At 51.3% G+C, this 13805-nt stretch overlaps 1 protein-coding gene across 1 annotated transcript; it reads right to left on the bottom strand.

Moving 5' to 3' along the window:
* Positions 1 to 4544: 4544 nt before the first annotated feature.
* On the bottom strand, positions 4545 to 12828 carry TRIB1 (tribbles pseudokinase 1). The gene is made up of 3 exons (XM_030875782.3): positions 11641 to 12828; positions 9293 to 9585; positions 4545 to 6757 (listed from the first exon to the last, which is right to left on the bottom strand). The coding sequence occupies exons 1-3, from the start codon at positions 11998 to 12000 to the stop codon at positions 6292 to 6294; spliced, it is 1119 nt and encodes a 372-aa protein (XP_030731642.1). The 5' UTR covers positions 12001 to 12828; the 3' UTR covers positions 4545 to 6291.
* Between the last annotated feature and the right edge of the window lie 977 nt (positions 12829 to 13805).

Below are 13805 nucleotides of genomic sequence, written 5' to 3'. Positions count from 1 at the left end.
GACCCCACAGACCCTCACGGTCCAGCCTTCTACTGGGGATGCGCCTGCTGCCTGCTAGCTAACGAGGCGTGGAGTTGAGATCATGACTGAGCTGCACAGCCACGGGCCTGGCTCGCCGGGCTGTGCTGACCAAGTGCGACGGCCAGGTGAGGAAAGTGCTGGGGACACTCATGTAGTCACTGTCTGAAAGGACAGACCTCAGAACCGATGTTTTCAAAATGCCGTGTCTTACGTCCAAAATTTTTCTGGCTCGCTCCATGGACGTGCCTGACATTGATCTCATTTGGGTTCAGACACATTCTAGAAGGTCACGCACAGCACACCAGCTTGCACCCAGGAAGCTGAGCTGCCGGGTGCAGGCGGGGGTGGGAGCTTGGTCAGGAGTGGCCCAGCTGCTGTATGGCTGTGACTTCCCCAGTCTCAGCCTTGGTGTCCCCTCCTAAAATGGGGTAAGTGTGGACTAAACCTTTTTTTTATAATAAACATTTTATTTGGAATAATTTTAGATTTACAGAAAAGTTGCAGAAATAGTACAGATAGTTGCCGAATATCCCTCACTCGGTTTCCCCTGATCCTATCATTTTACATTTCCGTGGTACATTTGTCCCAATTAAGAAACCAACAGTGACACATTATTACTAATTAAAATCCAGACTTTATTTGGATTTCACTCATTTTCTCATTAATGTCCTTTTCCTGTTCCAGGATGCCACATTGCATTTAGGACTAAATCGTTTACAAAGTCTCCCAGTTCTAAAAACCAACAGGCAGTAAGCCCTCGAGGTTAAGAGCTCTGGATGAATGCTGTGCTGTGTGACTTTGGATAAATCCCTCACCCTCTCTGAACCTCAGTCTCTTTATCTATAAAAAGGGGATGATACCAGTACTGCTTTATAGGGGTGCTGTGAGGTAATTCGTTAATTCACGTGAAGCACTTAGCACAGCTCTTAGTACGCCATGAGGGCTCTGTTGATAAGTCTCAGCACGTAGACATCATAGACTAAAACAAGCAGTAACCCAGCATATGGTACACTTCCTGGCAAAAAATCTCCCAGCACAATGGCTGCTCCAAAAAGAAGATATCGTGTTGCTGGTCTAGCACATCAAGCCCAAAGTGTAAATCACCGGACTGGAAAAGGCAAAGATCTGGAGTCAAACAGGCCTGGGTTTGAGTCCCATCCACCCACTGCATGAATTTGGACACACTGTTCAGCCTGTAGTTCTCGGCAACCGTATCTGCTAAATGGGAACAAATCATTCACTTCACAGGGTTGCTGAGAAGATAAAATGAGACGCGTACTGTCAAGCATAAGCAGGACTGAGGTGGGATATTCGTGAAAGAGACCATCTTCCTCTTTTCCTACCTCTTCTAGGAACCGTAAGTCATTGACTGCTCCTGGGGTCTTTAAGAATCCACTGAAATCTCATATGGGCAGTTCCCAGGGGTTGGTAGTGAGATCCTACTCCTCTTTTCTTTTTTTGGAGGGGAGCCAAAGTCATATTGAAAAGTCAGTTCCATAATCTTCATTGCTACAATGCTTTTTCTCATCCAGTATGAAATGTTCATTCTAATTTCACGCTGCCTGTGACTAGTTTTAAAAGGAAGCATAAAGCTATTCCGATGGTCCCTCTGACGAAGATTATCGTAGGCCCTGTTTTCACAGAATCAGTCTCTTTTCACAGAATACCAACTGAAGAGGCCGAAGAAGTCAAAGGGTATCACTCCTGTTTAAAGATGAGCAAATGAGAGCCAGAGAGGCAGATCTGCTCATTCAAGGTCAAATAGTGGAAGAGCTTCAGAGCTAGGAAGAGACCCCAGTCACAAGATCCCAGCTTCTGTGCTCTCGGCTCTCTGACTTGGAGGCCCATTAGGCTCTGAGCTGCTGGAGGACATCCCTCCATTTATCCATCCACACATCCATCCACCCACTCGTCCATCCACTCACCCACCCACTCGTCCATCCACTCATCCACCCACCCACCCACTCGTCCACTCACCCACCCACTCGTCCATCCACTCATCCACCCACCCACCCACTCATCCATTCGCTCATCCACTCACCCACCCACTCATCCATCCATGTTGGTATTGGACACCTTCCTGTGATAGGCACTGAGCTGAGTGCTGAGAGCCAGGGGTGACAAAGATGGTCACAGTCCCCAACTTCATGGAGCTTTCTATTCACTGAGCTATGACTGAGTCTTGGTCTCTGTTTCCCAAGGGTCTACCGCAGTGCCTGGCACATGGTAGGTGAACAGTAAATGTTTTTTGAATAATGGATATCTCTCATCTTCAGTAATGCTCCCACCTTTATAACTGAGGTACTGAATCACTGTGAAGACCTTGAGGGGGCTAAAATCTCAGTATCTGTATTTGTCTTGAACCGTCTTCTCCAGTCGTCATTCTTACCAGAAGAAGTTAAACAGCCGTGTGCAGACATAGCCGCAACATTAGACAAGGAGTAAAAGACCTGAGTTTATGTCCCAGCCCTGAGCTGCTTACTTCTAAGTAGCTCCTGAAAGACATTCGAGCCTGTTTTCTCATCTATCAAATGGAGCAAATAATATTTGACTTGCCTATTTCACTTGGCTGCTGTGAATATAAAAGGAGAGAGAGAAGGAGAGGGAGAAGGAAAAGAGGAGAAAAAGAGTGAAAACTTCTAGAAAGTACAATATGAATAAACAGTCATTGATATGTTACTTGAATGATTTATGTTGAGGGTACAAGAGAAAATAAAAGTGATCAGCCTTTTAACCAGTACTGGTACACTCTCCTTCCAACCTTCTATAATGTAACTGGTTGTGATTGCCCCAGATTTGTTCCAACCTTTGAAGAGATTAAATTTATGGATTTGTGGCATCACGTGTCACCCCAGCTAATCCTGACCCATATTTCTCTCCACTTTGTTCATGCAACGACAGTACAAAAAGGTGCTGTAACCTTAATTGCTTGCAAAGTATTTTGAAATCCTTAGATTAAAAAGTTCTGTGAAGTCCAAAGTATTAGCCTTCTGTGTGCCCTAGGAGTTGTGCAGAGCCTCGCCTGGGTTCATCAGGGCAGGGAGAAATTGCAGTGTATGTTCTGAGGACCCAGGAACTTTGGGGTTTAAGGGTCTTCTTCGTGGAATGGCCCTAGATCAACTCCCAGCTTCCTAGTCTCTTAGCTACTCAGGCATCTGACCATTCCTTGTGTTGCTTTGTGCTTTTTCCGTTTCTTAAGTTCCTGGGTCACGAGGCCTGAGTTGCACTTACTTTGGTGTCATAGGTCTCTTTCCTGAGTGATCTCAGCCTAAGTCCTAGAAAGGGCAACTGTGTCACCTGTAATCTCTGTATGCCTTTTCATTTAAGCCCAGAGTGATGACTTAATCCTCATTCTAACTTTTACCATTAGAACTTAGAGTTAAAATTCTGTCCCATGGTAGTAACCCTTGGAGGAGGTGTCAGGTAGGGACTGAAACGGGTAGGAGGGGGCTCCTGGGGTCCTGGCAGTGTTTTGTTTCCTTGCCCTGACTGTAGGTTAGGCCAGTGTGTTTGTTTCGTGAAAATTCAGAGCCACACACTTCTACGTGCATTTTTCTATATATTTGTTACACTTACAATGAAAATATTTTTTTAAAAATCACTCTGGGGCATCCCTGGTGGCGCAGTGGTTGAGAGTCCACCTGCCGATGCAGGGGACACGGGTTCGTGCCCCGATCCGGGAAGATCCCACATGCCACGGAGCGGCTGGGCCCGTGAGCCATGGCCGCTGAGCCTGCGCGTCCGGAGCCTGTGCTCCGCAACGGAAGAGGCCACAGCAGTGAGAGGCCCGCGTACCGCAAAAAAAAAAAAAAAAAAAAAAAAAATCACTCTGGATGCTAACTGACTTCATATAGAATAAATTCTGATATGATAGTGAGGCTATACACCTAATCAAATCAAAATCCTTTCTTTCTCTGCCTTTGTAATTCAAAATAATGTTGCTTTCAGTTTTCCATCCTTTAGTTCCATTTTCACACTTACAGGAAACATGGAAGAGCCTCAGCCATTTTAATTAAGTCTAATGGGGGAGGTAAGGGGGGAGGTTGGTTCTCATCAGAAGTCCTGTGATGCCTTCAGGGATGTATGTGGACCTCTGAAATTACAACAAAATTCTGTTGGATACACATGTACATTTTTCTGAGAAGTGTCCACGATTTTCATCAAATTCTCAAGGGTCCCTGAACTAAAAAGGACCATAAGTCAGAGGGACTCTTACAACTCAAGGCTTTTTTATGTATGCTCCTCTCGAAATGTTTCTCGACTCTAAATTCAACCCATAGCCCTCACCAACCTGATTCACCAAATTGGTTTCACCCATCAAAATGAATTTGCTCACTTCAATGGAAAAAGTGAATGGGCTCAGTTGTCAAAGGTCACACATAATAATCATCATCTGTTTACTTCTCCATCTCCTCCTCGAGATCCCAGGCCCTGATGCCAGAGACCTTTGCAGCCTCGGTGTGAAAGTGCACCAGGCAGTGGCGGACTGGACTCCAAAGAAAGTCACTGCACCCATTTACGAAACCAGATTTATTAAAATTTCTCTACAAGTCAGAAACAGCCGTCTCACATATATACACATGTACAGGAAGGATCTAGTGTTTCAAAGCCCCAGCCAGCCCAGAGTCCTCAGCCGGGTCATGTATCACAGATACAACATTCAAGCAACCACAAGAACGTTAGTGGGACAGAGGCTTCTGTCCTCCCTCTTCTCCAAGTCCCATGATTCTGTCAAGGTAATATTGCCAATGATCATTCACATTTCACGTGGCCTTAGACACGCAGGTTATTCAGACAGACACAGACAACAGAACAAGCGTCAGAGCCAAAACAACAACAAAAAAATCGGACATATGTATAAAAGGTACACTATATGTACAAAGTACACAGTACGTGAGGTATACACGGTATTCTCACAATGCATGTTAGTAGTTTGCCTAGGCGTAGCCCTTAAAAGTGACTGCCTGTTTTTGTGCCATTTCTCAAAATACAGTATGTTTGGTTTACCCGTTTAATCACCTGATTTCAGTACTGTCTATTTACTGATATTTCATCTGTACTTGTTTTTTTAATGCAAGTTGCAGTTTCTTTGTTAAGCTCTATCTTTTGTAGGTAGTGAGTTCCCATCTCTGGAAGCATTCAAAAAGAGGTTGCAGACCCAACCTGTGAAAGAAGCTGTGTGTCGGGGGGGCGGATTTCTGCATTGGGAGGTGGCAGAGAAACGAAAGAAGTTGGACCAGATGACTTTTAACGTCCCTTTCAAGTTTAAAGATTTGGGGCTTGCTATTTCATCCCAGATACTGATGATGCAGATGTATTCATAAACCACACCACATCCGAAATATTCACAACCTGTCATGCAAAACTGCAGACCATACCCATGGCAGTGGTTAAAGTATAATTCTGGAAGTTAGTCCGAGAACCGTCTAAGACTATCCAAAATTCACTTTCTCTGAAGCACTAAGATGTTTAACATTTGCTCTTGGGAGAGGGAGTGGAGAGCCTTCTTATCTTTCTCCTCCTAGACAAAATGCTCCACCCTGAGATGGTCTTGGGGAAAAAAGTAAAGGATAAATGCTAACATATTTGAGGGGAACCAAGAAAGCTAATGGTTTCCAAGTGCTCAAATTCTTGTTAAAAGTCTCCAGTCTCTCTGTCTGAGCTCAGAGTTCTAAAATAGCCAGGAGTTTGAATCTTTTATGATACTTTTCCACAGTTAGCTGGTAAGTGCTTTTATAGTGAAGGGATGGGAGGGCGCATTTCAAGGTCAGAAAGAAGGCATTAGTGCAAATGAGGTCTTGGCAGGAAATGGAGGAGAAATTCTGGGTTCGTGGTTCAGGCAGGCTCCTATGCCCCTGAAACAGTCTGCTCCAAAAAGATGAAGAAAGGGTGAGTGTTAAACCAAACCAGAAAAAACAACTTTCCGATCAGAGAAGCTAGGGTAGCAAAAGTCTGGCTACCAAAGACAAGTTCGAAGATGGCAGGTTTATTGGCCCAAATTATTTGTCACCCTGTTAAAAATATGGTTATTGCCCAAAATGCCATTGTGCGATTCATTTCCTCTCCCTTTAGAATGTTCATTTCACTTGCTCACATGCTGCAGGATATCCATACTCCTTGCCACCTGTAAAAGATGCGGAACCCCCATATCTGACACAGGGACAGCTGGCAAAGGTTCACTAAGGGAAACAGCTCTGCAGGAAAGGCCTGTCCATCTTTAGAAATGGAAATGCCATGTGTGAGAATTATGAGGTTTCTGAGGTTTGGGGATTAGCAGAAGAAGGAACTGATGTCACTGTCCTCCTGGTACTCTGGAACAATCTGGTCGGAAGTTCCTATTTCTGAGTCGACGTACCCAGGCTCCAAGACAGACTCGAACCAGGGATGGAGTAAGATCTCTGGAGCAGTGAGTCTTTCTGAAGGCTCCCGTCTCAGAAGGCTGCGAATGAGGCACCTGGCTTTGGGGGAAATGTGGTCAGGAATGCAGAACTGTCCACGTCGGATTTTGGAGAAAAGGGCACTGGGGTCTGAGTCATGGAAGGGGTAGCGTCCCACCAAAAGGGTGTAGAGCATCACCCCGAGGCTCCAAACGTCCGCCGCCTTTCCGGAGTAGGTCCCTGTGGTGTTGAGAATCTCGGGGCTCACGTAGGCTGGGCAGCCGTGTTTGTCTGACAAAGCATCATCTTCTCCCTTAATTATGTGTGTATCTTCTAGACTTTCCAGTCTGAGCTGGGTTCTGTAGGAGAGAGGAAACAAGCCATTACTTCCAGCTACTATGAAAACCAAGGTCTTCCCAATAATAGCGCCCACAAGTACTCATCGCAAAGGCCCAAGGAATGCCAGTTACCCCTTCATCCAGTTAGCAGTGCCTTGCATCACCCTGGAGGACTCAGGATTTCACAAAGCAATACAAACTGCAATACACATTAGCAAAGTATTGAGAGAGAGCCTGGGGTGGAGGGTATGATGCAAAGCCCCAAATACTATTCATTATGCTACAGCTTATAAGACATATCCTAATAAGGGTTACACAATTTACAAAGTTCACATTGCAGCAGTGGGAGCCTGTCTCAGGGGAATGCTGACATTTCTCCAAAAGCTATCAGGGAAGAGCAGTTTATCCTACTGCTTCAGGGAGAGCCTGGGCATCCTACAAGTGGATCTTATCTCTTATCATGCCACTGACTGCCAGGGCTACTTGGACCCGTTGCTTGGCATTACAGAACATTACAGAACACGGAGCCCAAGGTCACTGTTACTGCACACAGGTTGTTAGCACTCCTGTTCACATCGATATATACACACAGAGGGGATTCTGTCCACCTGAGCCCAAGCTATGACGGCCATGACGGGAAACGTACATGGAATGTTAATTACATTTATTGGGATGTTTAATTGCAAAGAATGCTTAGCCTGGACAGAAAGGACAAAGAAAAGCAGCTGGTGGATTTGAAAGATGCAGGAGCCCTAAAACGCCCTCGTATGTGTGCACATGCACACACACACACACACGCACACACACGCACGCACACCCTAGGATGACACATCAACACCTGAGCTCATTTACTCAGGTAAGGGTTTATCTCTTCAGGTAACAACTAAGGTTTGACACATCTTTAGTTAAGGCTCTCTGATGAAGCTGCAGGTGCCTCCTTGTTCAGATCCAGCCACTCAAGCATCTTGGCTCCCCCAAAGCCCAGAGCCATGTGGGGAGTCTCCAATACATGGTGGTCACTTATGCTCCCCCCAGCTTCTCTGAAACAGCCCTGTGTCAGTAAGTCACTCGTTGCGAAGTTAGACGCAAATATTTGCTACGGGCTACTGGGTCAATTCCTTTTCCTCTCAAAGGTCTAGTTCTTTTTTGTTTTTTTTTCTTCTTCTTCCTGCCTTCCTGTTCCCTGGAGTGTAGTATACATGTGCTAACTTCAGTATGTCCTCAGCCTGACCTCCCCCCCCGTCCCCCCCTCCCGTAGTTATGTAAAATACCCATTGGTTCTGTAAACGGAAAATATGACTCAACCCACACTGTCTGCCACTGATTGGCTGCTGTAGTACTAAAACCCTGCACCTGTGCTGGTTACACGAATAGCGTCAGCCTGTCATTGCTTAACCCTCGGGTTGCCAAACTCCACGCACATGACATTCGCCTGTGCAATAGCAGATTTCAACAGTAAGCAAGGAGGTGTGTAAGGTGTGTTTCAGAAAATACATCACCATATCAAAGGAGAGTGTTCCAGGAATTGGAAACTTCTTCATTACCAACACTTTGCTTTTCTTTGCTAATCAGTATGAGCCAATGACTCTTGCAAGGTCAGACACAAAGCCATGCTTTCTGGCAACTCAACCCTATGCTTTTTCATAGGACCTGAAGTCAAGGGTAAAAAAAGCACAGGTGGGGTGAGCCCTGCATGAATACCTACAACGAAGTAACACACACCCACCTGTGCAATTCTACAATGGTATTGCTTTTAATCTTTCCACAAGGGATGTGGCCCACCTCTTAAAATCAGGTAAGGTTTATCTCCTGTGGCTTCCTGAATTCTCAACTGAAACCTCAACTCTGAATCTTAATGTCACATTATTGTCTTATCGAGCTCATCTTGTTCTTTATGAGGTAAGCCATGATCTATATTTAGCAACCAATTCTAGCCAGCTTCCATTTCTCATTCAACTGTGGCTATCTTCTGAAGATGCATCCAAACAAGACGTCTAAAAAGTCACCGGAGAATGGGGAGAAAATATTGGGGGCCAAGCCTGACTCATAATAGGAGTGTGGTGTGAAGGAAAGGGATAGGTTTCTGCAACTACGACAGTCTGACCAGCTCTGTGATACTTACTAAGTGCAATAAATAAATAAATAAACAGGGGGGAAAAAAACAAGAAAAAAAACCCCACTCCGTATAAACAAGGATTTGAAGACATCCTCTAGGAATGGATGTTGTGAAGGGCAGACTGACATTTGTACCCCAGGAGAACTGACCTTTCTGACAACGATGGGGAATAAACCTGATCCTGGGGTGGAAGCGGGGAGGGCATCCTGTCCTCACGTGACATCCCACAGATGCACCAAGGTGTCCCCAGGCCACGTCCACAAGGGTGCAGAATAACCAACTTTGGCTTTGGCCCCTCTGGAGAGAGGATTTCTAAAGACTAACTCTGGGACAACTGAGCCCTTGGTGTTGTTTTGAACCAACACCCTGCACCTAACTGCTCGACCTGCACCCTCGTTTTGGAGTCAAAAGGCACAGGAGAGGCTGTGGAGGCCGCTCACCTCTCCTCTGTGGAGAAGACAAACTTCCTAAGCTTTAGGTCCCCCAGCACGATGGCTGACTGGTGGCAGTGGGCAACGGCAGAGACGATCTGCTTGAAGAGCCGGGCAGCCTCCTCTTCCCGCAGCCTCTTCCGGCTGCGCACGTAGGAGTGCATGTCCCCAAAGTCCCTCTCAAAGAAGACATAGGCTTTGGTTTCCCCAAGGATCACTTCCACAATGCCAGTGATGTTCCTGTGTGAGGGCAGCTGGATGTAAGGCCGGATTCTGTCCTGGTAGTGTTTAATGGGAAACACCTGCAGAGAGAAGGGGACTCACTTAGGAGGCTAGAAAAGCAGAGGCTGCCTCCCAGATCCTGGGCTGGGCTGCAGTTCTCAATCTCTGGGCTTTGGTTAAAAGTGAGGCTCCATTCATTTACCCCAACCTCCTGCAACCCCTGTTAGCTCTGCAACCCCACCTGATGCAGCCTGGGCTACTCCTAACACCCAAAAGCAGTAGCATCTAGGGCTAGCAAATCTCCAAAGAGCTACCATATGGATGGTTTGAAAGAAGTCTTCTAGGTATGGCCTTCCGGCTCCAGAGAGCTAAGCTCCTAAGTCCCCACCCTCTGTGGCCCTTTCTCGTTGGCAGGTAATGCTGTGCAAAGTGGCTGATAGAGGTCCCCCTGGGATCTCCAGGAGCAGCCTCTGGAAATGCATGACCTCCTGCAGACCAGAGAGAGCACAGGACATGGTGACTCTGCAGCCTCCAAGTGGAAGAACATACAGCTGGAGAACGTACAGCTCTGTCATTACTCAGAAGGAACAGATGACTCCAAGCGCAAGACTGTCAACACAGCCCTAAGGAACCTGCCGAGGCTGTGACTCAGGTATAAGCAGTCTTGAGTTAAAATTCCCACAGGAGGGATACGGGATCCTCTCGGGGGGGTGGGGGGTGGGGGGGTTCATTTGTTTACTGATCTCCCCCCCCACACCAACTCCCATCCTCACTTTCACTCGGGACATGGGTAGCATCTTCTCTAAGAAGCTGGCTGGTCTCTTTAAGGGCCTTTTGTTTAGTCCGGTTACTCATATCCTAGACTCAACTGGAAACGGTGACACACGGGCTGTCACCATCTGGATTCAGCTATTATCTGCTCGGAGGAACTGGAAGGGGTTGCACAATGACCAGACCCACCCCACCTCTGACGCTCGGTTGCTCCGGCACCAGCTCGAAAAACCTTTCCGCTGCCCCCCTCCTCCCACCCCAGCCCACACTCATACCCTCTGAGCTCTGCTCCCCAGCCACCACGAAGAAAAGATTTTGCCCCCCTTTAAACTGGGCTCGATCACACATGTGAAGTTTCGTTCGGGTCGGACAGTAGGTGGCAGCAGCGAGGCCAGGGAAGGGGAGCTCGGGGGGTCAGGTGAGTTGCGGAAAACCAAAGAGCGACTTAAACTGAGGGGTGACCCTATGTTTCCGGTGAAAACGAGCAGCCCGGAGGCTTCTCAGGGATGTCTGAGGCCCGGGTGTCCAGCTCGCAAAGGGTGCATGGCCTGTGGGAATGTTCTGCGTCTATGGGCGCTGGAGGAGAGTGCGGAGGATCCTGTTTGCAAGAGTTGTATCCCCTCCAGGATGGAGCCCCTTATGTTCAAAGGAAAATCGCGGGCCGGAAAAGCAAGACATGAATGGAAGCGAGGGTTCCTAGTCGGTGTGGGCTTTCCAACATTTCTATTGCGGCCAAATACCCCCCGCCCTCGCTGGAAGACCCTCTCAGACTACTCTCTGGGGAGGACAGGGTTCCGGTTCCAGCGCGGGTTCCAGCCGGAATCCCCAAGACCGGAGCCCAACACGGACTTCCCGCCCCCTTACCACCCACGGCTGAGGCCGGGTGCCTCGCAGCCCCAGCAAGAGAGTTGCCAGCTGCTCCAAGCTCCAAGGAGGCACCCACAGCAGGGCGTCCTTCCAGAACGAGGGGCGGGGGAAGCGAGGAGAATGGGAAAGGGGGAATGGCATGGCCCTGGAATCCATATCAATTCCACAACTTATGTGGAACGCCACGCACTAAGCTCGGCGCTAAGCAAATAACATAGATGTTGTAAAGTAACTGAGCACCGCACTTCCTCTCGACCGCCAAGCCCCCACTATACCACTCCATCCGAACCCCTCAATCCCCAATAGGGTGACCCGGGTCAAATGCTGCCTTAACGGGCTCAAACCCCCTTATCCGCCTTGCCCCAAGCCCAAGTCCTGACGGCACCTTCGGCCCCCGGGCGACGGCGGGCGAGACCCCAAACACCTTTGCCTGCCACCGGGTCCCTTCACCCCGCGACCCCCCGCCGGGTCCCGGGTCCCGGCCCCTGAGTGCCTACCTTGCAGCGCAGCTCGCGGCCGGTGTGGAGGCACAGCGCCCGGGACACATGCTCGCGCTCGGCCAGGGGCAGCAGCAGGTAGTCGGCGATGCGGCTGGGCCCCGGCGCGCTCCCGGAGCCGCCGCCAGCCCCCGGAGCGGCGGGCGGAGGCTGCGGGCTGCAGGGAGAGCCAGGGGGGCTGAGGTAGTCCGGGGGGCTAGAGCACTCGGAGAGACGTGGGCACTTGGCCGCCACGGCCGCCGCGTCGTCCGCGTCCAGCAGGCGTTTGGCCGGGGCGCCCCGGCCGACCGGGAGTAGCAAGGCCGGAGCGCGGGGCTGCGAGACGCCGCTCATAGCAGAGCGCACGGGACCGACCCGCATCCCGTCCCCGGCCGGGGCGGCCCCGGCTTTGTACGTCCTCGGATCGGCGCGGGAAGGTGCAACTGGGTCGGCGCCGGCGCCGCGACTTACTCCAGCCCGCGGGATGGAGGTTGCAGACGGAGCTTGGTTCTGCCCCCACGGGGGGCAAAGCCGGAGCCGCTCCCGGGCGCTCGCGGTACACGCGAGGACCACGGTGGCCGCGCGTCCGGGGAAAGGAGGCCGGTTCGGGTCCCCGGATCCCCGTGGGTACCGGCTCGGGGCGCCTCGCTATTGTTGTAGAGGCTGCCGACAGTCGGGGAAGCAGAGGCGGCGGCGGCCTCCGAGGTCCGGAGCAGCGAGAACAGGATTCCGCAGGCTCGGCGGAGCCACGGAGCAAATGCACTTCCCGAAGCAAGAAGTGTCGGAGCGAAAGCCGGACCAACTTTTCCGCGGCGCCCGGGATCCTACGCGCTCCGGGCTCCCGGCGTGAGTGTGCGCGAGACAGACGCGCTCGGAGAGGGTAACTGAGTGTGAGTGAGTGTGTGCGCCGCACCGATCCCGGCCAGTGCACTCCTCCTTCTCCTTTTCCTCCACCTCCTCCGCCTCCCGGTGACTCACGCTGTATACACATACACTCACAGGCCGGGCTGTGTAAACAGTTGGGAAGCCGGGTTGTGCAATGAGGTGGCTGCGACGACTCGGGCCCTGCCGCCGGGCGAGCAGTCACCGGAGCGGAGGGGAGGTGCAGCTGGGCCGGCGGGGGCGACGGGGGTGGCCCGACGGCTGGGGATGCTTCGGGCAGAGCGCGCTCCGGCGCAGGTGGCGTGTCCTGCGCGCGCACACGCCCCCCGAGCCGATCTAGGCGGGAGGAGGCGCGCGCCCTCCCGCAGGCCGCGGGCTCAGCGCGAGAAGCCGGAGGAGGGGGCGGAGGAAAAGTTCCCGTGACGTCAGGGTCCCGGGAAGTGGGCGGGAGGGGAGGGGCCGTGGGGGGCGAAGCAACCGTTGATTGGTGCGCGCTCCCCATTCACTCCGAGCACAATGGACTGCGGGCGCGCGCACCAGGGCTCTCAGCACCCGCCGCTCGCTGCAGCCGCGGGGTGACACCTCTTGCCCCGGGGATCCCCCCAGTGCCCCAAGCCTTGGGACCTCCGGTTGGAGCCGTGGGCGTCGCCGAGGCCCGGCGGTAGCCAGAGGAAGGGAGGAGAGAGAAGGTGATGAATTCCAGAATCACTCATTCACCCCCACGCGGTGGTTCCGGGGAAGACCTGCGCGTGGTAGTGGATGTGGCTTTTTTTTTCCTTTTCCCGCCCCCTCCCAGCTCTAATCCCCAGCGTCTGTTCGCTTCCACAAATAGAACCTTCTGTTGGATGAAATAAGAGCAAACACTGGGCCTTCTGCGCTGCCTCCACCTCCACGCCCCTCCCGCGCCTGCCGCCCGCCCGGATTGCACGGAAATAGCTCCTCCGGGCTCTCGGGCCGCCCCTTCGCGGTGACTCGCAGAAAGAGCTTCCTGAGCCGGGGCCGGTGGGAAACAAAGGATGTGGGGAGAGGGCGGAAGGGGCCCACGTGGCCGTCGCCGAATTCCTGCCCTCTCCCCAGCCTCCACACGCGCAGCAGGGTCTAGGACGCCGGGGCCAGCCCGGTTCGGTGGTGGCCGGGGAGCGGAGTCTAAGTCATCCTGGCCACCGACAGTGATGCTGCCTACACCCGGGCAACCCTGCCAGGGCGTGTGCATGCACTCGTGCAACGTGATTTGGGTGAGCTCGAGATGTGTGTCAGACCCTGCACAAAGCTCCGTGAAAAAACAACCTAGAATCTGTCGGTTT

Source organism: Globicephala melas, chromosome 17, assembly GCF_963455315.2.
Source record: "Globicephala melas chromosome 17, mGloMel1.2, whole genome shotgun sequence".
Lineage (NCBI taxonomy): Eukaryota > Metazoa > Chordata > Mammalia > Artiodactyla > Delphinidae > Globicephala > Globicephala melas.
This window is presented reverse-complemented; position numbering and strand designations above follow the sequence as displayed.

What these genes read in the sequence shown, in the direction of transcription:
- TRIB1 (XM_030875782.3), bottom strand. Translation starts at nt 12,000, where the DNA reads ATGCGGGTCGGTCCCGTGCGCTCTGCTATGAGCGGCGTCTCGCAGCCC. An exon ending in GCCGCGAGCTGCGCTGCAAG is followed by an intron (nt 9,586 to 11,640) that starts GTAGGCACTCAG and finishes TTCTCTCTGCAG; the next exon opens with GTGTTTCCCATTAAACACTA. An exon ending in GTCTTCTCCACAGAGGAGAG is followed by an intron (nt 6,758 to 9,292) that starts GTGAGCGGCCTC and finishes TCTCTCCTACAG; the next exon opens with AACCCAGCTCAGACTGGAAA.